Source organism: Meriones unguiculatus, chromosome 5 (assembly GCF_030254825.1).
Source record: "Meriones unguiculatus strain TT.TT164.6M chromosome 5, Bangor_MerUng_6.1, whole genome shotgun sequence".
In the NCBI taxonomy this organism is placed as follows: domain Eukaryota; kingdom Metazoa; phylum Chordata; class Mammalia; order Rodentia; family Muridae; genus Meriones; species Meriones unguiculatus.
Genome location: NC_083353.1, coordinates 125,157,445 through 125,184,550, shown reverse-complemented (window position 1 = coordinate 125,184,550; position 27,106 = coordinate 125,157,445). Strand labels below are relative to the sequence as shown.

Below are 27,106 nucleotides of genomic sequence, written 5' to 3'. Positions count from 1 at the left end.
TTTTTTCTACTTCATCTATGTGATAATTTAAAGAGTTGCAGTCAGTGCCAGCAACCTAATATATACATGATGTGTTTTGTCATTAAATCCGTATGGTGTCCTGGCTTTGTGGAGGGTGGATATAGCTGCAGAAAACAAAACAAAGTAAATGAAAAAGCACATTGTCCCACTTAGCTTCTCTGCCATTGTGATGAAAGACTGACCAAACACAGCTTGTGGAGGAAAAGTTTTGTCTCATCTTCAATGTTATAGTCTACCATGGACAGAAGCCAAGGCAGAACCTGGAGGCAGGATCCAGCATCAGGCCATGGAAGAACTCTGCTTATTGCCTCTATCCTGGTGGTTTTCTTATATAACTAACCCCGATGCCCTGCTAAGGGGGTGACAACACCCTCAATGGGCTGCGACCTTGATCATCAACCATCATCAAAACCTGGTCCACAGTTGCTCACAGGACAATCTGATAGAGACAGTTCTTTATCTGAGTGTCTCTCTTTCCAAGTGACTCTAGACTGGCAAGCACATACATAAAATGAAAAACTTGACCAGTTATCCTTTATTTCACACCTAAACTGAGAGTGCTCTATAAATCAGAGCCTTTATTCCATGTAAATTGGTGGCATATTGCAAAGGCTCTGAAATCTCACGGCTTGACTTAAATCTCAGCTCACCAGTTCCATGTCTGAAACCCGAGGGGACTACAATGTGATGTTATTTTTGTTAGCATTTGATTAACATGAATATAAATATAAAACATTTTATATAAAATGTCGCAGATGAAAACACATGATTTATGTGTACCATATCAGTGTATTAGAATTGTATGGATTTAAGATAAACCTTGAATTAAAGATTTTTAGAACCTAACTAAGCAATGACATGGTGGCTCACAACCATCTATAATGAGGTCTGGTGCCCTCTTCTGGTGTGCAGGTGTACATGCAGACAGAACACTGTATACATCATAAATAAATAAAATCTTAAAAAAAATCTTTGTGTGTATGTGATTGTATGTAAGTATGTGCACATGAGTGCAGATGCTTGTGGAGGCCAGAAGGGGGTACTGGATGCCCTGGGGCTGGAATTATTGGTGGTTGTTAGCCACTAGGTCTGGGGTCTTGGGCCTGGAGTCTGGGGTCTGTGGATTGAACTTGGGTCCTGTGCAAGAATAGAAAGGATTCTTAGCCACTGAGCGATCTCTTCAGTCACCATGTACTTTGATTTATATTAGACGAAAGCACTAGTGATTTGTGAACTATTTTACCAGTCAAAACATTGTTTTATCAACATGCAAATTAGAGTCACACATTTCTTCTCCCTCCCCTGTGTAGCAATAAAATATCATGATTTCAGCCTTTTCTGCAACTCTGAGGGCAATCTCAAGAAACATAAGCTTATTAGTGTTGAGGTATCAGTTGGACTTCATGATATTACTCTGCCTAGATTTCAGATACACAGCCCCAAAACTGTCAACAACGGCTGAGCCAGAAGCAGATCCAGGAGAAACAACTCTCTTTTGGCCTCATTATGTTATATTCTACATTGATGTATTGCAAACTGATGGGCCATCCAACATTATTTTATGATGGAACACCTTACACTATATATATATATATATATAAATCACATGCTAGAAATCTGTTATCTGATGGAAATGACAGGACATTGAAATTTTGTGCTTAAAGTAGGTAATTGGAAGATTCTGTAGATGAAACCCGACAAAATATCAAAGTTCAGGCACACTGTGCAATTTGAGCTGGGAGTATTTCAAGACTTCACACAGGGAATAAAATTCACATCTAACAGCATGAAATTGTATCATTAAAGTACACTCATCTCTTTTTCGACAGATTAGTCTATGCAGCTATGCATATTAATCTAGCCAAGATTGAAGCCTCCTAACAGGACAAAAACTATGCTTTTTTTTTCCCCCACCAGTAGGCTCTCATTTACATTTGCTTTTCCTTTGGCTTCTGTGTGGAAGTATGCATACGATGACCACAATAGCTCTCTTATGAACTGTTTTCCCAAGAAACCAGTTGGTTTGTTGAGTTGAGTGTATTAATCATCCCAAGAGGCTATAGCTAAATAGCATCATTAATACCATAGAGTAAGTGTGTTAAAACCATAGAGGCCAAGAGATTCAAGTTCAAGGGGACAGCTGCCTAAAATGTGGACACTTGCCTCCAGGCTGCATTCCAACAGAGATCAAGGAAGAAGGAAGAGGGAGGGGGAGATCTCATGTCTTCTAACATGGGCATTGATTTATTAAAAACCCTGTTCCTGGATATCTACTAAATCTAAGTGTGCACGATTTGACTTTACCGCCTAATCCTGTCCCACGGAGGTTGAGACTTCAACTTGTAACTTTGGAGTATAGGAGACAAATGTCTAGCCCCTGACACTAATGCTGTAATTACAAGCTCATGTTATTGTTTCAGTCTGGATTATCAAGTAATTTTATGACAATATTTCACCTTGTCTTAATATCTTACTAAAATAAACACCTGCTCATTAAGATCAGAAATTCCACATTCTCAACAATCCATCAAGATACAACTATGATTCCTAAATATGTCAATGTGCCAAATTGAAAGCCGAGTTTAGAAAGTCTTACCTTCCGGGCTAATTTTCCTGGAGCATCCCTGTTTTTCTGAAGATGGAGTTGAATGACAGATTTATTTTTCTGAAATATTTTGTGGCTCCCTAGACAGTGATCTCTGGAGAAGAAAAAGTATAAACACATTTATGTCTTCACAAAATGCTACAACCTGTGCACAGGCATGCTTCCGCGGTGATTTCACTTCTTCACAACTTAGTCTGATAAAGTCTGGTGATAGTGAACGGTGAGGACACACATGCATGTGCGCTCAGCCATACCGATGTGCATGTGTACATTCATCTAGTATGAATACATACCTGTATACATAATATGCACCACGTATAAATGAATACGGAAAGAAGTTATTCATATCTAACTGTATATGACAATACATTGTAATTTTTAGTGCATTAAGGTAGAAAATAATTACCCATGGAATGGGCATGTTAAATTATAGTAAAGGATGTTCTACAGGTGTTCAGAGTTGGTTTCAGGCACCTACTCCAACATTGCTTCAGGACGGGCTAATTGATGCCAAGATGTCTGCATGGGGACCATTCTCTCCAGTAAGCAGAGTAAGGTGGAAACAGCATGTGCTTTGCAGACATATTTACCAGCTTTGTTACATCGGGTATGACAAGTAAACGTAAATGTTCTGGAATTAAATCCTCTGATCTAGATATAATCCAGATATCTGGCTATAACCTATATATCTAGATATAATCTAGATCTCTAGATCAAAGGATTAACAAGTGATTTTTGTCTTCTTCTTCCTCTTATTATTATTATTATTATTAATTATTATTATATTCTTAGGTGTTTGTATCCTCATGAAAGAAAGAAAGAAAAGGTGTGGATTTGGGAAGGTGGAGAATTGGAAAGGATCTTTGAGGAGCTGAGAAAAGGGAAACCAAAACCAGAATATATCATACTAAAAATCTATTTTTCAATAAAAGTTGAAATAAAATTAAATATAAAACATCATTTTTATATTTTAAGTGTATGTATTTGCTTTGTTTCTTTCTATCTCTCATCAAATTTTTCCATAAATTTTTTCCCAAATACAAATTACATAAAGGGAAAAATAATTTTCACCTAAAAACATGCTGTATTAAATAAGAATTGATTCTTCTATGAAATGAAGGACTGCTGCTGTATCTCACTAACAGTTGTGCAGGGGAATATTCATGCATATAAATACATGTGAATTAAACACAACAATAAAGTGTTTACAAATTTGTTATTGTGATTTGTAAAATAAAATTCATGTGGCTTACTGACTCATGCTGTTCTAGAGAAAATGAAAGAAAAGGGAAGAAAACAGTAAAGAGTGAGAAAAAAGGTGATGTGCACAGAGAGAGGGCAGGAGAGAGAAGAGTAACCTCTGGAGTAAGCAACATCACTGTAATCAGTGCCGGCAAAGAATGAAGAGATAGAAGCTGCCATCTTAATTAAATGCAAACATAAATGGAATTTTCAAAGGGAGGTTTCTAGTTACTACAGGACTTATTTTTCTTTTCTTTAAAAAATATGTGTTTATTCCTCTTGGCTCCAACATTCTCCATCACAGCTGTAAATTCTAGTATCTCTGTTGGTTAATTATTAAAAAAGATGCATTGTGTTGATGTTTTCAACTCAAGAGACCCTGGTTAAGTACATGAAGGATTACTAGAAAGAAAATATGTAGTCATGTGAGACCTTTACACTGATACCTTATTAAATATCTGGGAATATGTGTTCCTAGCAGTGTCAGATAACAACAGTATTCTGTTAACATATTCTAAAGTATCTACAACTTTAAAAAATACTACTTATTTTAATTTGTGTGTATGGATATTTTACCTGCTTGTATATCTGTGCAGCATGTGCATGCTGGGGGCTCATGGGGGCCAGAAGAGGGTTTCAAATCTCCCAGAGTTACAGGTGGTTATGAGCCACTATGTGGGTGCTGGGAATTGAACCTCTAGAAGAACAGCCAGTACTGTTAATGATTGAGCCTGCTCTCCATCCCCTCTTTTTTTTTAATTGACATTAATTTTTAATTGTCATTCTTTTTTTAATTGTCATTCTTATACATAACTGATATAAGTTTAGGTTTACTTTAGTATATCGTTTTTTGTTTTGTTTTGTTTTGTTTTTTACAACTAGGGTTGAGCTATTCAGTATAGTGGCCTTTGGACACTCACCGCCGCTATGTACTAAGGCTGGCTAAATTATGATGTATTACAAGTGAAAAATGCACACAGTGAAATGAAGGTTTATTGTAAGGAGCGGCATGAAACAGCTCAGTAACAACTGCCTACATGTTGACATAGTATTTGTGTCTGTTGTTTTGAAAAAATAGCAGAAATATGGCACAAAAGTTAAAAGCCCTTGCTGCTTTTCCAAGGGATCTGAGTTGGGTTTTCAGCACTCACATCAGACTGCTCACAGCAGCTTATAACTGCAGCTCAGAGGATTTTTCCCCTCTCTCTAAAGTCCACCATTACCAACATGCAGTAGGACATTTGTGCTCACAGATACATACACATTAATAAATAGTAAAATCAATATTTTTAAATGTATGAGTATATTTTTATTTTTCTACTTTTTGTGACCTGAAGAAAATTAGGCCATGTGATATTCTTATTGGATCCTGTTATGCTACAGAAAATAAAGGAGAAGGCTGGTGAAAACATTAAAGAACAGTCAAGTAGGTGCTACGTAGAGTGCACAAATGAAAGAAGAGACATTTGATTTCTGTCCCAGGATTCTAGATCTCAGAGAGAAGTGTAAAGTTTCATGTGTCAAGCGAAAGAGGAAGACGTAGTTTGGGAACAGAGGTGGGCGTGGCAGGGAAGGGTTTGAGCACTTGAGGAAACAGGCCTCGTTGGCATAAAGCGTGAACACTGAAATCACAAGGTCAGCTTGGACTCTAGATTTTCCACGTGTTAGTAATCACGTATGAAACTTCTTGTTTTCAGTTAATGGAATTTATGTGACATAGGTAAAAGCTCATGCTTTTTTTTTTCTTCTGTATGTCTACGAGTGTATCAGGACTTCTGTGCATTCATTATTTATTCTCTCAGCGGATCCTTGTTACTAGCTATCTGCTATTACTCCCCTAGGGACAGCTAAGCACATAGGAGCTGTTTAGGATGAACACTGAAAGGTTAAATACACGCATACAATCACCCCTATTTCCCACTCAGAAATAGCTCGTGTTATTTGGAAGTATTTTTTTTATGATACTCTATTCAAGTAAGTAGAGAATAATAAGCATAATACCAAAATGATATGCAAATGCTCATATTTGTTTTACAGGGGAAAGAATAAACAAAAGTACAGGTGTGAGTACTGGTTCTCCTCACAGTGGGCACACCCATAAAGCCACAGTGACAAGGGTGCCTTCTTTGAAATAAACATACACTACTTTTTTGTAGGATAGTAAGGTTCAAAGGGTATTTTATTTTTGTTATTTTGAGACAAGATTTGTTTGGTACTTTGAATGAGAAATGTTCCCATGAACTCGTTATCTGGGCACTTGGTCCTCCGTTAGTGCTCTGTTAAAGAAGGCTTGGAAAGATTTAGGAGGTAGTTTCTTGCTGAAGAAAGTATATCACTGGGGGTGGGGGTTTGAGGCTTTATAGCTTCTCTGTCTCAGTCTCTCTGTGTTTCTCTGTCTGTCTCTCTCTGCATCTGGATGAATACAGGATGAGCCAACATCCTGTTCCTGTCACCATGCTTTCTCTGATTATTGCCGTGTCTGTGTCTTTCTTTCTGTGACAGATTCTCTTTTTCTAGAAATATCAATGAAAATAAATTCTTTCTTCCTTAAGATGATTTTGCCAGGGTATGTTATCACAGCAACAGAAAATTAACTAATACAATCTTCGTTTGTAGGAAAAGTTGCTCTCAAACTCATGGGAGTCCTCCTGCCTCAACAATCCAATGTGCTGGGATTATATAAGCACAATAACTAAATGTTGTTTAAAAAGTAGTTCCAAGTTATTATATAACTCATTGTAAAATGGTTATCTGGCTATCTTGGATCAAACTCAGAAGCATCCCTGAATGTACTGTAAAACGTTGATATAATACAGGAAAAACTGTTATGCTTTGATTTTATGAATACTGAGAGCCAGGGCCACTGATAGCTCTTGGAAATATTTTTGGGGAAGATTCAGCAATTTTGCTCTAAGTAGGCCATTTATATCTTGTTAAAATATTAGTGTAGCTGTTGATGTTGACTGTCGTCTTGACTGGGTCTAGAATCACTGAAGAGACAGGTCTCTGGCAGGACAGAGAGGAAATTTCTAGCTTATGTTAACTGAACTGGGAGACCATTCCTAATTGTGGATGGCAACAGTGTATGAGCTGGGGTTTCAGACTGCGTGAAAAGCTGAGAGCTATCTGAGGGCTAGCATCCACCGCCTTCTGCTTCCTGACTGCAGACATGACCTCATGTGCCTGCCACCTTGACTGGTCCCACTTATATTGCCCCTTGTAAGGTACTTTGTCACAGCCTATAGAGCACAGATAACAAGCAGTGACATGGTGGCTGTTTTTGCAAACCAGTGATGCTCAGTTACTGTTCATTTTCTCTCTTAGGGAAACATGGATAGTAAAAGCTAAACTTCTTAACTTCAGGACAAGTAAACAAGTTAAATTTCATACCCCAGGGCTACAAGCATGAGCTAGTAAGCAAAGGGTTGTCAGGGATTTGAACAGAAGTACTTCCATGGGGCATAAGTTGGCACCAACAGTTTTTACTCAATAGGGAAGTAGGTGAAATAGATTTTTGTTCGAGTACTCAAATGCCCTGTTTTTCTGATTAGTTCCATCTAATAAAAAGCAACTATCCATCATATTCTTCATGCTAATATGGTTTTATTTTTAATGCAAAGAGCACACACTATATTTAGCTTAACATAAAACTAAGTAAATACAATTAAAACTTTATTATCTTGGAGAAATATTTTATAACAACTCATTTACAACAGCTTTGCTATTTATTTACACAAGCACAACAATTAAATAATGAAAAAACAATCTACATAAATGGAATAACCTACAACACAGAGCCAATAAACACGTGAGACTGACTCTTCATATCCTCTACAAAGTGATGTACTGGGCTCCCTTCAGCACACAGAATGATGTAGTTACTCCCCCAGGAGAAGAGGCAGGGGGATTTGATTCCATCTCAAGGTTTCATTATTTCTCCAACAAATCTCCAGAGAAGAGACTATTCTGTAGACCTTATTAATTTAAAACATTCAAGAGCCAAGACTAAAATAGCACATTCAACCTTTACCAAGGTTGAGTTACTACGGAATGCCAACTTTCTCTATCAAACCAGTTATTTTAAGGAAACCAGAAAACCAGTCTATTTCAACCTCAACTATAATTGAAAGGCATGTAATAATTATTAGCTTTGCTAAATAGTGATTAAAGTAACAGAAGTAGCTCAGTGCCTACATATCGGCAGTTATCTGCCTAAGTATAATTAATGTGGCTCCACTCAGAGTTAATTTCTTATGTCTTCTTGAAAATGCCCTGCAATGGGTTTGTAGCTCCCTTCACCAAATCTGAAGATCAAGGACGGTTCTTCAAGCGCGTCTCTTTAGAAATCCTGAGCTAAAGCATGATATGGTCCTTACTCAGAGCACATGTTAGTTACCTGCATTGCTGGAGTTCCAAACGTTTGGCTAGGAATTGAATGCAAGCCTGTCACATGCTGTTTTTCTTCAGGTAATTGTTTTGAATAGATACTACAGTTAATTTTAAAATTTTAGAGAGTAACTGAAGATCTGCTTACTGGGTAACATGTTCACAGCTGTATAAGAGGCCTCAGCAATGACCTGCTCCTTTCTATTCTGTGAGAGCCCTGAGATCTTATACATTATGGGTGCATGACAAAATTAAAAACAACAATGGAGTCTTTAAACATGGTAAAATAGTCTATTTGTTTGATAACTGAATAAAATCTTAATTTTGTTGAGGAGAAAAAAAGGTACACACAGTGTTTCTATTAATATGATATATTAGCTTAAACTGTGTGTGACTCAGCCTTTTCCCACAGGTGGTTACAGGTTTGTGATTTGCCTTAATACAAGGCAATTACCCTTTTCCAGCAAATGTTTAATGGTCAAACTCATATGAATTACCTAAAACAAACTGAAAGTATTTTTAAGTGGAAACTGTTCAAAACTACTTAAAATTCTAATTAACGTGATTTATGTATTTATTCACTTATTGATACAGGGTTTCATGAAACCCATGATAGTCCTAAATTTGGTATGTAGCTGAGAATGATCTTGAACTTCTCTACATCCCAAATGTGTCAGTAGGGATTTGAGTTTTAAGTAGGATTTTCGTATTGCAAGAAAAGAACTTTGGGGCTGGAGAGAAGGCTCAGCAGTCAATAACACTGGCTGCTCTTGCAGAGGATTCAAGCTCACTAGCCAGCACCCACATGGGGTTCACCTTCCTTTGTAACTCCAGTTTCGGGGGCCTGGTGCTCTCTTCTGGCCTGCGGGGGCACCTGTACTTGTGTGCATGTATCCGCACACAAAACACACAGATGTTCATATAATAAAAAAATATAAACAAAAGGAATACAACCTTTCTGTAAAGAGGGAAAACAAGGGGTTCTCTGGTGGAACGTCGGGTCAGTCTGTCCAATGCTGAATGAAAAGATGGGCGTTACTATCTTAAGTCAAATGTGAAGATAACTTACTCTTTTAAAACGAGTTTTCTAGTTATTATAATACTTAGTTTTCTTTTCTTCTTTAGAATCTATTTTTAGTCCTCCGGGTTCTAGCATTCTCTGGCAACAGTAAAGTAAACTAAACAACAAGCAAAATTTGTTTTAATTAAGATAAACTTGATTGTAGTAGTAACCACAAAATTAATAAAATAAAGGATATTCAATTTCTCTACAGGAGGCACTGACAGTCTCCCACTGACCGAGCATTTGTGATTTATTCAGAAAAAAAAAGTTCAAATAGAGCCAGTTTTATTGTTTCACACAGTAGGAACTGAGGAGAATTAGTTTTACATTGAGTTAGAAATTAAGGCCACAAGAACTTTGAAAGAAAAATGTGTGTGTGTGTGTGTGTGTGTGTGTGTGTGTGTGTGTGGATTCACGGTGAGAAGATTTGCATCCCTGGTAGAAGCCTCCAGACAGAGGGCTAACACTTCACACTAGACTGTTCTTCACAGATTGCAAACAGCATGTGAGGAAACATCCTTGTGAGATTGGTCAAGGGGAAAGGAAGGCTCAGCCATCAACACTCCAGAGGAAAGAAAGACACCGTAAGTAGAGAATAAGTCTCTAACAGCCAGGGATCGAAAACCCTCTGCCCAGGAAGTCAGTCTCATGCTAGTGACTGGCTGCAGCTGCTGAGTCACTTCTTGGTGCCAGAGGCAGGATAAGGCCGTGAGAAGTGGGTTATGGAGGAGACCTCCCTTCATGGCTATTATACTGAAGGACAAGGAGCAGGAAGGTGGTGAAGAACTTCAACGTTTTATGAATGAGCAAACCAAGTGATTTCTATCTCTCAGTTTTATTTCCACTTCATTCTGATGTTAACTTGCTGCTTCCATTATTCCATATTTATGTCACTACAATATAAAATATTAGCGAGTATTTTATATGAAGTGTGTATGAGAGTATGATAAGCATGTAAACTTTCTGTTATAATTGTTTAATTTACCCTCCTCATAATATAGTATATTATATAAAATTCCATTTTAAAGGGATGAGAAAATATGAAATCAATGGAGAGTAGCTTGGCTTGTCCACACAAAGAAATTATTGTGTTTTCCATTGTGGGAAGGCTTTGTTGTTGTTGTTGTTTGTTTTTCTTTTTAATTTTAATTTTTATATTAATTACAGTTTATTCACTTTGTATTCCAGCTGTAGCCCCTTTCCTCATTCCCTCCCAATTCCACCCTACCTCATCTCCTCCCATGCCCCTCTCCAAGTCCACTGATAGGGAGGTCCTCCTCCCCTTCCCTCTAACCCTAGCCTATCAGGTCTCATCAGGAGTGGCTACATTGTCTTCTTCTGTGACCTGGTAATGCTGCTCCCTACTCAGGGGAGGTGATCAAAGAGCAGACACACATGGTATATACTCACTTATAAGTGGATATTAGACATATAATATAGGATAAGCATACTAAAATCTATATACCTACAGAAGCTAAGCAAGAAGGCTTTGTTTTGATGACATTTATTTACTTATATTATCTTTAAATTTTAAAAGATGCACATAAGCAGAAATTTGCAAAGGCCATTTAAAATCCAGTAATGCAAAAGGAAAGTTCTAGCCACATAAAGGAAATTGAGTGTTTTAAGATTGTCCCTGTGTCTGTCTCTTTTCCTTAAATTTTCCCTAGTTTGCAGGGGTTTTGGTTTCCCCAAAGCATGATGCGCTTCATGTCTGTCAATGAACATGGATCTTTGTTCCGATTTGCTGGATCTGCCACTGTTTCACATTGAGAAGGACATTTCCTCTACAGAACTCCACAGCTGCCTCCTCTTCTGTCCCATCTTACTATCTCCTCCTGTGCTTGTGTTCACCATGATCTCTGTGTCTTTAATTTCCCCTGTTCCCTTGCTCCTTTCTTGTCAGCACATGAATGTTTCTCAGATTCCTCTTACGTGCACTTCTGAATCTCCAGATGATCCTTTGCATCCAAGCCACCTCCCTTATTTCTGAGACAGTTTTTTTCCCTGCATGCACATTTCCATTCTCCAACACATTGCTATTTCAACATGTATATGAATATCTTTACTACCTGTGTTTCTGTGCTCTATGTGTATGTGTGTGGTTTGCAAGAAGGCCAGAAGAGCCTGCTTGGTTCCCTTGGCACTTGAGTTATAGACAGCTCTCAGTGGTCATGCTGGTGCTGTGAACTGAACCTGGGTCCTCTGCAGAAGCAGCCAGTGCTCTCAGCCTCTGAATCATAGCCCCAGTCTCCCATCATATGCTCTTCTCTCATTGAAATCTTGCTTTTCCCACTGCAGTGTGGTCACGTTATGCTTACTTGTGTCCACAAATAATCCCCTGGTCATCAAATTTTGTGCTGACCTTCCATTCTCTCACACAACTCTTGATTTCAGTATTTAATGGCATGTTGCTTGGTTGATTCAGAACTTTCTCACATTTTCTAAGCTATCCTACCATTTTAAACGGCCTTTCTTCAGTTCCCTTTTTCTGATCCTCTTCTTCCTGTTATCATTTAGATATAGATGTTCTTAAGATCCTTCTTTGGTCACTTTTTAAAAACCAATGCTTCCCATAGGAGAGCGGATCTTAAGTATATGAAATAAAGCTGGTGCCAGATTGGTTTAGCCACTCCATAATGTTTATATATTTCAAAACAGCATGCTATGCATGACAAATATATGCACCTTCTACTAGAAAAAGTCAGTTAAAACAGCCTCCATGGTTTCTCCCAGTGTTCCTAAAATCAGATTTGGTTACAATCTATTGAATTCCTTTCAACACTGAAAACCATCCAACATGTCTCCAAAATGATTGATAATTCTGTCTCCCCTAAACTTCTGCTTCCGAAAGAGCTGTGTTATTGAACTCACTGTGTTATCTGGTCAATGCTTTCTGTGTCTGCCTCTCACTACTTCAATACCTTTGGGGCTTCGTTTTCCTGTGTGGCCCCTGACTATGCCTGTAGTTCTAACCTGGTCAATATTTCATATGATCAGTAATTATCAGCTCCTACTTCTTTTAGAAAAGTTTTCACTTTATTCTGAATTATGTATGTCTGGGTCTCTCTCTCTCTCTCTCTCTCTCTCTTTCTCTCTCTGTGTGTGTGTGTGTTTGTGTAGTTTCCATAAACTATAGCACAAGTTGCTATTATGATTTATTTTCCTGTATGCCACTCAAGTGTTTACAGTGAAAAGTTAAAGCAGTTCAAGCAAATGCAAGTTTGAATTGACATTTATTAAAGCTCTGTTTGACCTCAAGGAAAGACTGAAGGTCCCATGTATAAAGCAGTGGGCACTATGATAACTGTCTCCTGGATATGCTATTGGATTTAAATGTTTAGACAACCGAAGGTAAATAATTAGTAATTATTGACAGATGCTATTGCTGCCACAACATTTTTATAGAATAGGATATTCCAGATGGACTGGAGCTTCAGTATTAAGGTCTAAAATATTCCTTATTTCATAATTAACTTACTGCATATTACATGTGTGTTCCTTCCATAGAAAGCATTTCTTTCTTTCTCTTTTAATGTGAATTGTATGCACAATTCTGCACGCAGGAATGGCTGACCATGCTGGTATGTGGCGGGACAGAGGTTAATGCTAACATGTTCTCTTGGAATATGTATCTGCTCATTTCAGATGGACTTGTTGGCCAGAATGCCTCCAGGGTCCACTTGGTTTGGCTCTCAGCACTGGGTAAGATGTCTGCCTCTCCATAATGAGCTTTTACACGTGTGCCCGTGGCATGAGCTCTGCTTGCACAGCACGCCCTTCATTCGCTGGACCATTTCTCCAGCTCCCAGAAAACTCCATAAACATGTTTCTACATTCCTAGTGAGATAACCATTATAAAAATGATATAACAATTAACTGACAAATAAAATCTAAACAGCAAATCCATATTTCTTTAGATATTAGAAATGATGGTAATATGATCTGCAAATTAAATTTAATTATATCAATATTGGCAGACTATTACTCTTAAATGATAGGATGTATTTCTATATATTATAATAAATATATATGTGTCTAACATATATACATATGTGCATCCCATATATATGTAATATACATATAGTTATTAATTTCAGATAGACTTGCTGTGTGAATATATATATGCATATATATATACATATATGTACACACTTGTACATATATGTATATATATGTACACATATAAGTGTGTACATATATGTATATACACATACATATGGGATGCATATATATCCCTCTTTTCTTTTCAGGGTGCTATGAACATCATTAACTCATGCACATACTTTGTAACTTCCTCATTAATCTTAACTGATTAACTAGAATTTTAAGACAATTAAATGACCATAAAATTATTGAAAATATTTTTTGTGGTACATAATAAAAATCACCTTAATGTGAAAATATGTAAGACGCTTTGCGCAGCATTTTCATGACTCAGCAACTGAGCTCTTTATGAATGCTTTACTCATTGGAAACAGTTTTTATATGAAGCTCCCCTTAAAATTGTTCCACATCACCACACATTCTCAAGGTCTCTTTGGTGCTACAGCAGCTAAAATTTAGTGCAAATACTTGAAGTTCTTTCATGCTCTCTGATCTTATATTTTGGCATCAAAGACCAATAAATTTAGAAATTTGTTTACTCAAAAGGCAAGTTTTAATATGCATCATTCTAGAATTAAATAAACTAAAACCTTTTCTTCAATTTATTGAACATAAGTTAGAATCATAGGCCACGGAAAGTACCAGCCTAGTAGTTGAAGTTTAGTGTGTTAGACTCAAGCAAATGAAGGGTGTTTATTTCCTTTGTGCATCAATGCAACTATAATTACAGTATGATAATTAATTTTGTTATAACTCATAACACAAAAAATAAAACAATCAGTTTCAAGAGTCACTCAGAGGCAATCTGGAACATTAGGTTATTTTATTGGCTGTGATTCACCTACAAGATATTTTCAAGTGCATTTGTGGTAGAACAATGACCACAATGGAACTCTCAAAGTTCTCTTTAGTCTCATGAGTGATTTGTAAATTTTACAATCATTAGAAACACAAAGGAAGAACAAGATTGCCAAATACTTTAGTCTCTATATTCTACTACAGAGAATTATTTATCTTTTCTTGAGATTCCTCATATTTTCCAGGCTGGTCAAGAATGTCAAGTAAATGATTTGTTGTGATGACTAAAAAATGATATTTAAAAAAAATCAAATAAACATTTAAAAAGTTTAATTTTATATTAGACTTGAATAAGTTGTTTTAGTGAAATGTCTAAATTATTAAAAAGTTCCTTAAAACGTACTGTTCTATTTTCCGCATGTATGCTGAACCATGTGCACATTTGTTTGCATATACACATGTGTTATTGTCTAAAATCTGTAGATGAGGAGACACTTATAGTAATTGTTTTCTAGAACTTTGTGAGTGATCTTATAGTATACACTCTAACTCCATCGTTCTGTAAATTTTGTGATTATGTTTTTTAGAGCTGAATAGTAGCCATGTATATGTATATATGTATATGTATATATATATGCAGATATGATTTATTCATTTGCTGGTAGAAAACTTGGTTGATTTAAGTTAATTTCCACAGAGAATAGAACATCAATAAGCTTGGTGTGATAGTATATGCCTGTAATCCCAGCAATTGGGAGGCAGAAGCAGGAGGATCTCTGTGAGTCAAGGACAGCCAAGGCTTAGTCTCAAAACAAACAAACATAAAAACAGTTAACGTAGAGGTACAAATATCTCTGTGGTAGTCTATGAGGTTCTCTGGTTATATTCCCAGAGTGAAAAAGTGGGTTGTATGATAATTTTCTTTTTAAATGTTTTAAAGTCTGCACACTGACTTCCACAATGGCTGTATTAACTTGTACTCCCATCAACAGTGAATAAAGGTTCTTCTCTCTTCCACCCTCTCTAACATTTGTTGTCTGATTTTTTTGAAGATACTCATTCTGTCTGGAGTAAGACAGTACCTCAACATGGTTAATAATAGAGGACAAGGAGGAACTGAATGAAGTAATAGACATGAGTTATGAAAGAGGATATAAAGATAATTTATTTATCTAATTGTAACTCTGCCATGGATAGCAAAAGTGCAAAATCCAGTGTGAAGCTCCACAACTTTGGAATGTCTGTTTAACTTTCTAGAAGTTCAGTGAAGTGTTTAGACTTTGGGTCTAGTTGATTCCAGTGTAATTTTATTTGCAAATTTAATAATACGAAATTCATAAATATAACCTCAAAACTTACTGTTTTATAAATTTATTGTAATTCTTAATCTTAAAATTTTTATATTTCAGAAATCATTATTTAATCAACATGCTTTTAATATTCTAGACCAAAACAAGAAAGAGAGGAGGACCTCCCCTATCAGTGGACTAGGGGAGGGGCATAATGGAAGAGGAGAGAGGGAGGGTGGGATTGGGAGGAGGTGAGGAAGGGGGCCACAGCTGGGATACAAATTAAATAATTTATAACAAATGATAATAACAATAATAAAAAACAAAACAAAAAAGAATTAACTTACACTTCAAGCTGTAATCTCTCCAGAAAGCTTTATTATAGGAAGAATAGCTAATAGCTCCTGAGTTTTAAAGCTGAAATTCACTTTCCCTGATGACCACCCTTATGGAATAACTGAAATAGATTTTCAACCAGTCACGGTTTAGGGAAAATAAGTTTGCTGGGCTGGAGAGATGGCTTAGTGGTAAGGAGCATTTTCTGCTCTTCCTAAGGACTTAGGTTCAATTCCCAGCATCCTCCTGACAGCTCACAAACACCTGGGACTCCATTTCCAGGGGATCTGATGCCCCCTTCTGGTCATCATAAGTACAGCACATACATGGTGTGCAGAGATACATGAAGGCAAGACTGTCACGTACATAAAATAAAAATGCACAGATCATTGTATTTATAAATAAAAACACACAATAATATAAAATAATACATTAAAGAAAGAGTACCAATGACTCACAAAATTTTCAAATTGCCACACAGAGGCTAAAACGTATTTGTAATTTATAACTTACTGTCATGGGGCAGAGGGTAGAAGTAATAGTTTTCCCAGCAAGGGTGAGGCTCTGAGTTCTTTAGCCAGCATGGTTTCTATACTAGTTACTTTTTTTGCTACTTTGACCCAATGAAATAGCTAGAAGAAACAGCTTAAGGAAGAGAGGGCTTATTTTAGTTGAGGTATTTAGAGGATGGCCCCTATCACGTCAGGGAAGGCTCCATTTGTTTAGATGGGAGCTTATGGCTGTGCATTTTCACATCTTGGTGGACAATGGAGCAGAGGTAGGTGAGAACTATAAGTGAGTATAGCCCTCATCACAGCCCCCAAGTGCCTGATACCTCAAGACGTCACAAAACAGCACCCTCAGCCAGAGACCTGGCATCCAAACATCCAAACCTGTGGAGAACTTCTCACATTAAAGCCATTAACACTCCCTCACTATCCACAGCAGAACAAAGGGACCATTTATAAATTGCCTTTTTAAAACACAACATACCAAAACCTTGCTGCTTGAAACTGACAAGTTATAGCAACCAAAATTGACTTTAATAACATACTTACATCTGTAAAAATTCTTCAGAACCACATATACTTAGAAGATACTCTTCAGGGAAATGCTGCTCATTTGCACATAAAAGCAGAATTTCAGCAATTAGGTCTTTGACAAGATAATTAGCTGAAAACAAAAGTGAATAATAAAAGTGAGTAAGAGCTTATGAAACATCCATTGTGAAGCTTTTGAGGACAAAACCTGATAATCACATTATTAAGTACTGTAGCCAGCTAGCTCCATCAAGGGGAATTAGAGTACAACACATTTATTTGTCTATTTATTAGAGTCAAGGGCTGCTTGCAATCATTTTCAAGTTCACTTTTGTGTGAATGAAAAATTTCAAAGCTGGATATTGTGTTTCTCATATTAAAACCATCTCCGTTCATTATGGCTCTGCATAAAAGATATTTATTCCTAGTACTCTGGAGAGATGGCTGTACCGTTAGGGGGACTGGCTGCTTTCCAGAGGACGTGGGTTCAATTCCCAGCACCCACAGGGCAGTTCATCAACATGTGTGTGTTAAATTCATTCCTAGGTCTTTGATGCATTCCTTCTCTTAAACTCTATAAGAAATATTAACATTGTTTAAAAATCTTTTCTCTCTTGCTTCAGTCAACATGATGAGTTGGTTTCAAATCAGATGACATATTAGCACACCTAATATATTAGTCCTCTGTACTTACTCAAAGCCTCAACTAGAGCAAGAAAGACAGAGATACAACGACAAATGTTAGCCAGTGAAAACATTTCTTGGTCCATTGTGTGTCTGAAAATGGTTCCCTGTTGTTAAGTAATAATCCATATAGTTACAGCTAGACATTTAACAAATAAGCACTGCTTTCCAAAATAGAGGGCCCAAGAACAAAACCCAGAACACCATGTAACTTTAAAGATATCTTCAAGTGAAAAAGAAGAAAACGTCTGGTAAAAACTATCTGGCATAAATTTCTAGCTACCGTATTCAGGATCAGTCAACAGTGTTGATTAGGAGAGTGGGGGTCACACGGGGCTCGTCTATTTCTCATGGTGGTGACAGGCCTCCTACTTTCTCCTTCACAACTTATTCACACACCTGAATGAGGTGCTTGTTTCTGTTGCGTAGTAAACAGTAAGTTCAGTTATACATCGTCTTTGTCTGGAATGTTTTAGAATTTTGCTTTATTTTAGATGTGTGAAAAACCTGCTCTATCTGCTATTATCAATAACAAGGCTTTTCTGGAGAGCTATGTGAAGAGAGTCCTGATCTCCTCTGCCTCCCCTCAACACCCCCTCTCCAAGATGTCTACGATAAATAGCTCATGGCTGTTTTCCTTTTATTTCCCTACAGGGCAAAGTACTGCTGAATGGTGGTTCTTCTAATGATTTCTAGGCCATCTATAAACACTGAGAGTTGTGTATCTGCTTGCATGCTCTCTTACCATGTGGCATAAGAAGAAGGGGCTTTGTTGAGTTATTCGTGCAAATATTTATTCTGAACTTGGTGTCAGCGAAGACCTGAGACGGATAGGCTGTAGCGATGGCCCAGATCCTTCCAGGATTGGAATCAATGTCACTTGCATGATATGTTTCTCTTATTCTGAAAAATAGATGCAAAGAAAAAAGGAAAAGGCTTTGGACATGACCTGTATCATTTTTTTGAAAAATGTCACCAGATTTTGAAACAGCGGCATGAGAACAGCATGAAACCTAGAAGAGAGCCTCCTTTTGACTCTGCTCCAGATGCCTGGGCTCCTCCTCTCGGATTCCTCTCATGCCTAGTTCCCCGAAAGCTGCAAGTACACAGCAGCTTACACAGATTAGAGATAGGAAAAAAGAAACTGGTTTTTTTGTTGGCGCCCAAGTCACAAACACTGCTTCTGTTTCTGTATTATCTCCAAATTTGTGGATTTTACAGAAATAATTTAGTTATGAATACCGGTTGAAAAATCAGCACATATTGGAGTCAAAGAATTGCTAAAACCTTACTCCTTGTAGCAGACACTTTGAGTTTGAATCCTCATGCTTCTACTTTGGAATATGAGAGCCAGAGGCACACCTTTTGACTTGTCTCTTTGTGCACACAAAAGGGGCCATCGCCACCTACTTCAAAGGTTTTATGTGAGGGTTGAAAGAGAAAAGGCATAAAAAATGTAAAGACTCTGAAGCCACATAAAGTATCATAATGCTCATTAAATATTTCTATGGCTGCTCCCTGTAGGCCTTTATGGCATCTACAGAACACTTTCAAGATGCTAACAAATACAAAATGCTTCCCATGGGGAAACGAAATCGTGCTGGTATTTGTGTGTGTGTGTGTGTGTGTGTGTGTGTGTTGGTTATGCTGACATCTAAACTCCTCCTAAATAGAAAATTATGGTTCTGCATTAATCTTTGGAAACTTCATGTTGTGGTTTAGGTAAAATATCATCCATGGTCATGGTATTGGCATAGAAGCAGAAAAGTAGATCAATGGAACCAAATAGAAGACCCAGAAATAAACCCAAACACCTATGAATACTTGATTTTTAACAAAGAAGCCCAAACCATTCAATGGAAAAATGACAGCATCTTCAACAAATGGTGCTGGTACAACTGGTTGTCTACATGCAGGAAAATGAAAATAGATCCAAATTTATCACCCTGCACAAAACTAAAGTCCAAGTGGATCAAAGACCTCAACATGAAACCAGATACACTAAATTGGTTAGAAGAGAAAGTGGGGAAGACCTTGGAACTCATTGGCACAGGAGACAACTTCCTGAACAGATCACCAACAGCACAGGCTCTTAGAGGAACAATTGATAAATGGGACCTCATGAAACAGAAAAACTTCTGTAAAGCAAAAGACATTGTCATCAGAACAAAATGACAGCCTACAGACTGGGAAAGGATCTTCACCAACCCTATATCTGACAGAGGGCTGATATCCAGAATATATAAAGAACTAAAAAAAAATTAAAAAGCAATAAATGAAGCAATCCAATTAAAAATGGGGTACAGAGCTAAACAGAGAATTCTCTGTAGAGGAATATAGAATGGCAGAGAAATACCTAAAGAGATGCTCAATGTCCTTAGACATCAGAGAGATGCGAATCAAAACAACTCTGAGATTTTACCTTACACCTGTCAGAAAGGCAAAAGTTAAAAACTCATGTGACAACACATGCTAGAGAGGTTGTGGAAAATTGAGAACACTCCTCCATTGCTGGTAGGAATGTAAACTTGTACAACCACTTTGGAAATCAATCTGGCACTTTCTCAGACAATTAGGAATAGTGCTACCTCAAGATCCAGCTATACTACTCCTAGGCATATATCCAAAAGAAGCTCAAGTACACAACAAGGATATTTGCTCAACCATGTTTGTAGCAGCTTTATTTGTAATAGCCAGAAATAGGAAACAACCCAGATGTCCATCAACAGAGGAATGGATACACAAACTGTGGTACTTTTACACAAAAGAATACTACTCAGCAATTAAAAACAAGGAAATCATGAAATTTGCAGGCAAATGGTGGGATCTAGAAAAAGAACATCCTGAGTGAGGTATCCCAGGATCATAAAGAAACACATGGTACATACTCACTTATATAGTCCTATAAGATAGGATAAATATACTAAAATATGTGCACCTAAAGAAGATAAAGAAGAAAAAGGACCCTGGGTAAGATGATCAATCCTCACTTAGAAAGAAAATGGGATGGGCATGGGAAGTAGGAGAAAACAAGAAACAGGACAGGAGCCTACCACAGAGATCCTCTGAAAGACTCTACCTAGCAGCGTATCAAAGCAGATGCTGAGACTCATAACCAAACCTTCAGTAGAATGTAGGGAATCCTATGATAAAAGGGGGAGTATGACTGGGAGAGGACAGGAACTACACAAGGACAAAATATATCAGGGCACGGGGGTCCTCTATGAGACTGTTTCTCCAACCAAGGACCATGTACAGATATAACCTAGAACCCCTGCTCGGATGTAGCCCATGGTAGCTCAGTATCCAAGTGGGTTACCCTCCTAAGGGAAACAGGAACTATTCCTGACATAAACTCAATGACTTTACCTCACTCTGCCCTCCTAGAGAGGAACAACCTTGCTTGGCCACAGAGGAGGACATTGCAGCCAATACTGAAGATACTTGATAAGCTAGGGTCAGACGGAAGGGGAGGAGGACCTTCTCTAGCAGTGGACTTGGAAAGGGACAGGAAAGAGATGGGGGAGGGAGGATGGCTATGGCTAGGATACAAAGTAAAAAACCTGTGATTAATATTTAAAAAATAAAAATTTAAAAAAAGAAAAAAGAAAAAAATATAATCCATGGTCTGAAATACCCATGTGATTGAACACTTGGTCCCCAGATTCCATTGTGCTTTGTGGAGATAGGGGAACTTTCAGGATGTAGAGCCCAGCTGGAAGAAGCAGGTCAGTGTGTGACAGGCCCTGAGGTGGAAAAGCCAGCCCCACTTCCTGTCCACTCCCTGTTTCAGATATCAGCACTTATACAACGAGATAACATTTAGTGCATGAACAATTTCAGCTTCTAGCATTTGGGGAAATAAAACTTAAAATGGAAACCCACGATTGATTCTTCCCTAACTCTCAAGGAGCATCCACTTGGAATGGGACTTCTTTTGTGTATTAGGGAATTTTATGTTTTCTAATTGTGTAGTGTTTCTTTTAAACATGAAATTTTTAAATTATATCAAAACAATCAAATCAAGCAATCAGAGTTATCTTTAATAAGAGCATAAATGAATACTAACAATATATTTAACTCAACTTATATTAGATAAACACAATGAGGTATTTAAATTTATTTTGAGTTGGAAGACTATTTTGTGAAATTTATTGATCTTCATATGTCAATTGATATTCTTATTTACTTGTTTAGTTTTGAACTGAGAATTCTAAGCACTGAGTAAATCCTAACATATCTTCTTAAGGGACTAGTGTGCTTACATGGGAAAGCATTTTGCACACATACACTTAAGCATGATGCAACCTCTGGTTTCTTCTCACTAAATCAACCTTACCATTTAGCCGGTTGCTTTACTTCTCATAATTATTTAAAAACAAATCATTGAAGGAAAGTGAGCGAAGAGTTTGAACACAAATTACAAGCCACTGACAAAACCGCTTAAGATAATTTCCTGTCTCTATCACATCTACACTGTATCTTCTAAGAATATAAAATTCCACATTAGAAAATGGAAGTGTTGCCAGAGTTCACAAACACTTCCCTTCAGTGCTTATTAAGATAATCAGTTCTCATACTAAAAGGTCAGAAACACCAAATGATGGCTTTGAGGATTTACTGTTACTGTTAATTTTAATTGTGTGTATGTGTGCATTTCTGTGTGTGCATGTGAGCACAGATGCACAAGGATGCAGAAGGGGCCATCTTCCCTGCAGAAGTAACAACAGATGGGTGTGAACCAAGTGCTATGGGCGCCAGAAATCCTAACTTGGGGCCTCTGCAAGAGCATCTACAGCTTGTAACTGCTGAGTCATCTCTTACTAATGAAAGCATCAACACTGACATCTTCTATTAATTTAGCTTAAGCATCCAAAAGACCCTTTAGGTTTCTTATTGCATAAATTAGCAAGAAATCAATTAAAAACTGAAAATTTGTATTGATTTAATTTTTTTGTTTTATTTTTATGTGTATATATTTTTAATTCTTTCAATGTGATTGTTTATTGTTTGTTTGGCTGGTTAGTTTTGATGTTAGCTATCTCTAATTTTGTTATTTATTTTAAAACATGAACCTATGTTATGATTGAGTGAGGAAGTTTTAGGAACAGAAATATCTTCTAAATTAGGCAGTGACTCAACTCTTTAATCTTTCATCATTTAGTAGAAAGCCAAAGCCTTTACATAAATGCACATTTCTTATATATAAGACAAAAGGCTCAAGTGGATAAAACAAAGAGGACTAAAGAAAATGCATTAAAATTTCAAAGTAACAGAAAAGTTTCCATTAGATAAATGGTAATTTCATGAGAAAAACATTCTCCTTGATTGCATGATATCAATTTTTAGATTGGTGAGGAGGCAAAAGCCACTGCAGGGACATTCTCTAGAAATCAATGTTTTCAGTGGAGAAACATGCATGTGCTGGCTGCTCATAAGATTCAGCGGGTAGGAGGCTCTGACATGAATGTTCCATGTGGGAGAGTGAGCCTGTGTTAATTTAGGCCTGAGCCACAGGCTCAAAGGCTTATGCAATTAAATGAGTTACAGATGCACCAGGAATCCAGCTACCAATGAGCAAGGGCAGTTCTGACAGAGGAGCCATCTTTTAATCAAAATTTAAATGGAAAAAAATATTCTTACTTGAGTATAAAGAAGAAAAATCAGTCAGCAAGGGGATCAATGATAGTTTTTCAGAAATTGTTTTATTATATTAACCAGCTACAGGGACTTGAGATTTTGTATGCAGAACTAGTCACTGAGTGGATCAAAATAGAGAAACGTTTTCAAAAACAGAAACTTCAATATTTATGAAAAAAGCGATACTCACCTTCTTACTTTGTTGCAAAAGGAGGCCAGTCTCTTGTTACTCCCTTGGGGTACAGACACTATTTCAATGGGACAACCAATTCTCTGGAAGTAAAGATTGCTAAATTAATACAGCTCCACACAGGAAAAAAAAAAAAAAAAGACCAACATGTTTGTGTAATTTGATTTCCTTCTAAAGATTAGTTTGGATTTATTTTTAAATCTACTGAGGTAATATTTGCATGTAGAAAAATGTGTAGGTTCATACTTTTAGTTTTCAGGAATGCGTGCAACTGTGCTATTAATAACTAGGGAAAACACTGAGCAGTGCTGTTCCTTTAAAAGCTTCCCTACGTCTCTGATAGCTTAACCCACCAACCTCCTTTGTAAGGTTGGGTACTTAGATTTCTATTATCTTTTTTTACAGACGTGCTTTTGTTTTTGGCATCTGTAACTAAGTGATGTTTCTTCTTAAAACGTCTTTGTGCTGCCACGTATCACAGCCCACTGTTTAAAAGCACGAGCATTGACATGGTCTCGTTTACGTAACCACCCCTGTAATACCTTGGACCAGCCTCCTCCTCGTGGGTATTTGAATCGTTGATAGCTTTCGGGAAGTGTGAAGAAAATCATTTTCTCATATCTAAGTGCTTTGGCAGTCGTGTTTAATATGTTGGTAGCATATTAATTAGGCTTTCTGATAGAGGGTGCACATGCAGCTACTTTAAAATCACCTTCGCCTCGTGCCTTTTGAAGCTCTATTGTCAACTGTGCACATGTTAACTTCATTATCTCTTCCAGATGACTCATCATTGCAGCACGACTTCTTTACCTCTAACAACACTGACTTAAATCAAAATTTTCAGCCATTAGAACCACAGCAATCTTCATTTTCAGGCTGAGAGTTAAATTCTTGGTTATCTTATTTTCAATTTATCTGGTCCTGTGTTTTTCAAGTTAATCTTTAGATGACAGTAACTGTGCCGTTACGTTCCTCAGCATCTTGTTTTATGTTTATTATTTGGATATTTCAATGTATTTATGTTTAACACATTTATAAAAATGGTTTGGTTTGGGGTCTTTAGGTTAACACGTTTTTATGTGCGTTTAAAATTTTTCCTTTATTTATTCATTTATATTTAAATTTCTACTTATCTCCTGTTTCAATATAATTCCACTAGTGAATTATTATTCTTTTGTCTTGGCTCCCAGGGTCTGACTACTCGTACCTCAGGCCCTGCACACTGGCTCCCACTGCCTCTGATTCCACTGTCTGACTCCACCCCTTTGGTGAGAAGTTTCACTCCATCAGAGGGTTGTCATCCTACCTGATGTCTCCTTCCAACTCCTTGTGATACTTTTCTGTTGTTTTGATCTTACGTACTTGGACATGGTTCGCGTGTATTTGGATTACTTTGCATTTATTTGCCATTTGTTGCTTCTCTGAATCTACAATTAGTTATTTTCAATTAAATTCAGGAAAACTTCTTAACAATATCTCTTGGGCCTTCCGAATAACAGCATCTTACTTGGCCAAACTGTTGTAAATCCCCTGGGACTTCTGAACCCACCACTGGATCGCTTTCCCTTTGACAGCACAATGCCCAGAGAACCCAGGCTGCTTTCACAGCCTTTAGCTAACAGCCCAGCTTCGCTCTCCAATCTCATCTGAGCATCACCGGACTGCACAGCTGCAAGGAGCTGCCGTCCAGGCACGAGCCAGGATGCTGGCAGCTCTCAGGGAATCCGTACCCTGTGCTGCCTGTTATCCAAGTCTAAATTCAGCTGCTTTACTTATTTTGTCTAATTTTAACAATATTTATAACATTGGGGGAAATTTACTGATTGTTGTACTCCCGTGATATGAATTAGATATCCTTAAGGTATGTTCAGTTTTGAGTCAGATAAACTGAGGTGGTGTATCTTATGCAATGACCTCCTTGCAAAGATAGGGATTCGCTTATGCACTTCCATCTGTTGTTTTACTATGCTGCTATTGTTCATCAGAAGCTCCGTTTGAGTCAATTCCTGAATTCAAGAAGCCTATCTTTACTGCCCCAGATTCTTTCTGTCTAGCATATCAAAGCATTATTTAACTATTCATGAACCAGTTAAATAATCTTCCTAGTATGACTCAAATTACAGATGTAATGAAATGTATGTATGCTTTCATAACATAGCAAGGATATAACCTTCAAGTTATACTTTTGTCTATTAAAATGTATTTGTTTATTATATATAATATATTAAATATAAATATATAACACTAAAATAAAATGTCATAGATTATACAAATATAATATGTTAATAAGTTTGATGAGCTAGGAAGAAATGATAGTTAAATGTATTTTTTACCATAGTTGTTAAGAACATGGAATTTGTGAAAGTAAGTAAAATATTCTAAATAATACTAATGGATTTTCCTACATGAGATTATTTAACTTTAATACAAATTAATTCAGTTCTTTACTGAGTGGTTATTTCAAAGTTCATGTATATTGCACAAACCTCTGTGTTTTCCAGTGATGTGCTGTCCCATGCTCTGGGTGGAAAGGAGTCTTTAGAGACCATCAGAGAAGGTTCTACAAGGTTCACGTCTCCACTCCCTTTTTTCTCTCTATTGGGTATGAAGTCTGCTGAGTAGGATGAGTAATGAGAGAGGATGCTGCCTTTGAATCCCAAACCGTGGCCACAATGTTCATTTCCTGATTGTCTCTGTGGGTTACATTCATCCAGGTCAGTGGGTGAGGGGGTTAGAGCATCGAACCTGGTATCCCCAGGACTGTGACATCTTCCTGTGGGATTTCTCCAGGAGCCTCCCTCATCGATGATCTGATGTGTAGGTAATACAGCAGGATTAAAGCCAATGGCTGGTGTTCTCCCAAAATGAAGCTGGGAGAGGTCAGGGCTCTGAGGAGTGAATTCACTCAAGTGCCTTGGGTGTGCTCCGTATATGGATCGCCATTCTGAACCCACGATTGCTGCATCAGGCACAAAAAATGTGTTTTCTTCTTTTTTGCTCTCAAACAGTGGAGGTTCATTATTGATCTCTTCCACTACCTGATCGAAACCCAGTCTGACTTGTCTGGAAGATAGGTGCTGGTTTGCATGGTGAAATTGTTGGTGATCATATTCACCTTTCTGTGGTTCAATGCGGTTTGGGTCTGTTTGCCAACTATATGCCATTTTTTATTTTGTGTAACTGAGAGGATTTATTTGGCTCCAAATATGTTCTTGATATTATGAAAGAAGTTAAAACTTTCCTAGAATAAAAAAGGAAACAAAATTGGTCTTTAGTGGCAGAGGTACTTGCAAGAAACATATGTATGTTGAATAAATATACAAAATTTTTGGGTTGTTTTCTTGGCGGTGAGGCTTTCTTGAGCACTAAAATAATCAGTCAGTGTTAAGCATAGAGAATCTGAGGGAGACTATTGACTGGATGGATTAATAATATTTTTGGATGGATAAACAGGCCTTCCTCAATGCTTTTTATCATTATTATTTTGTTTATCTGTGCACGACTTGTTTGCCTGGTGCTGAGGAGGTAAGAAGAGGGCAACAGTTCCCCCTGAATTGGAGATACAGGCATTTGTGAGCCACCATGTGGGTGCTGGGAACTCACTCAACCATAGTCTTTGGGAGTATCAGCCAGTGTTCCTAACCACTGAGCCCTCCCTCCCACCTGCAAGCTTCTTTAACCCATACAAAACCCAGCTTTCCTTGT

General features: G+C 37.4%; 1 protein-coding gene across 4 annotated transcripts in view; it reads right to left on the bottom strand.

Annotated features, from left to right (window-relative positions):
* The window catches only part of Pik3c2g (phosphatidylinositol-4-phosphate 3-kinase catalytic subunit type 2 gamma), a 345,180-nt gene that overhangs the window by 283,998 nt on the left and 34,076 nt on the right, over positions 1–27,106 (bottom strand). For all 4 annotated transcript variants that reach the window (XR_009591996.1, XM_060384334.1, XM_060384335.1 and 1 more), the window contains exons 2-6: positions 25,888–26,642; positions 23,402–23,484; positions 18,317–18,474; positions 16,906–17,020; positions 2,618–2,720 (exon numbers count right to left, since the gene is read on the bottom strand). Coding sequence is in view for 3 of the 4 variants with exons in the window: in XM_060384334.1 (XP_060240317.1) it covers positions 2,618–2,720; positions 16,906–17,020; positions 18,317–18,474; positions 23,402–23,484; positions 25,888–26,565 (1,137 nt within the window). In the remaining variant the exon portion in view is untranslated. The remainder of the gene's footprint in view (positions 1–2,617; positions 2,721–16,905; positions 17,021–18,316; positions 18,475–23,401; positions 23,485–25,887; positions 26,643–27,106) is intronic.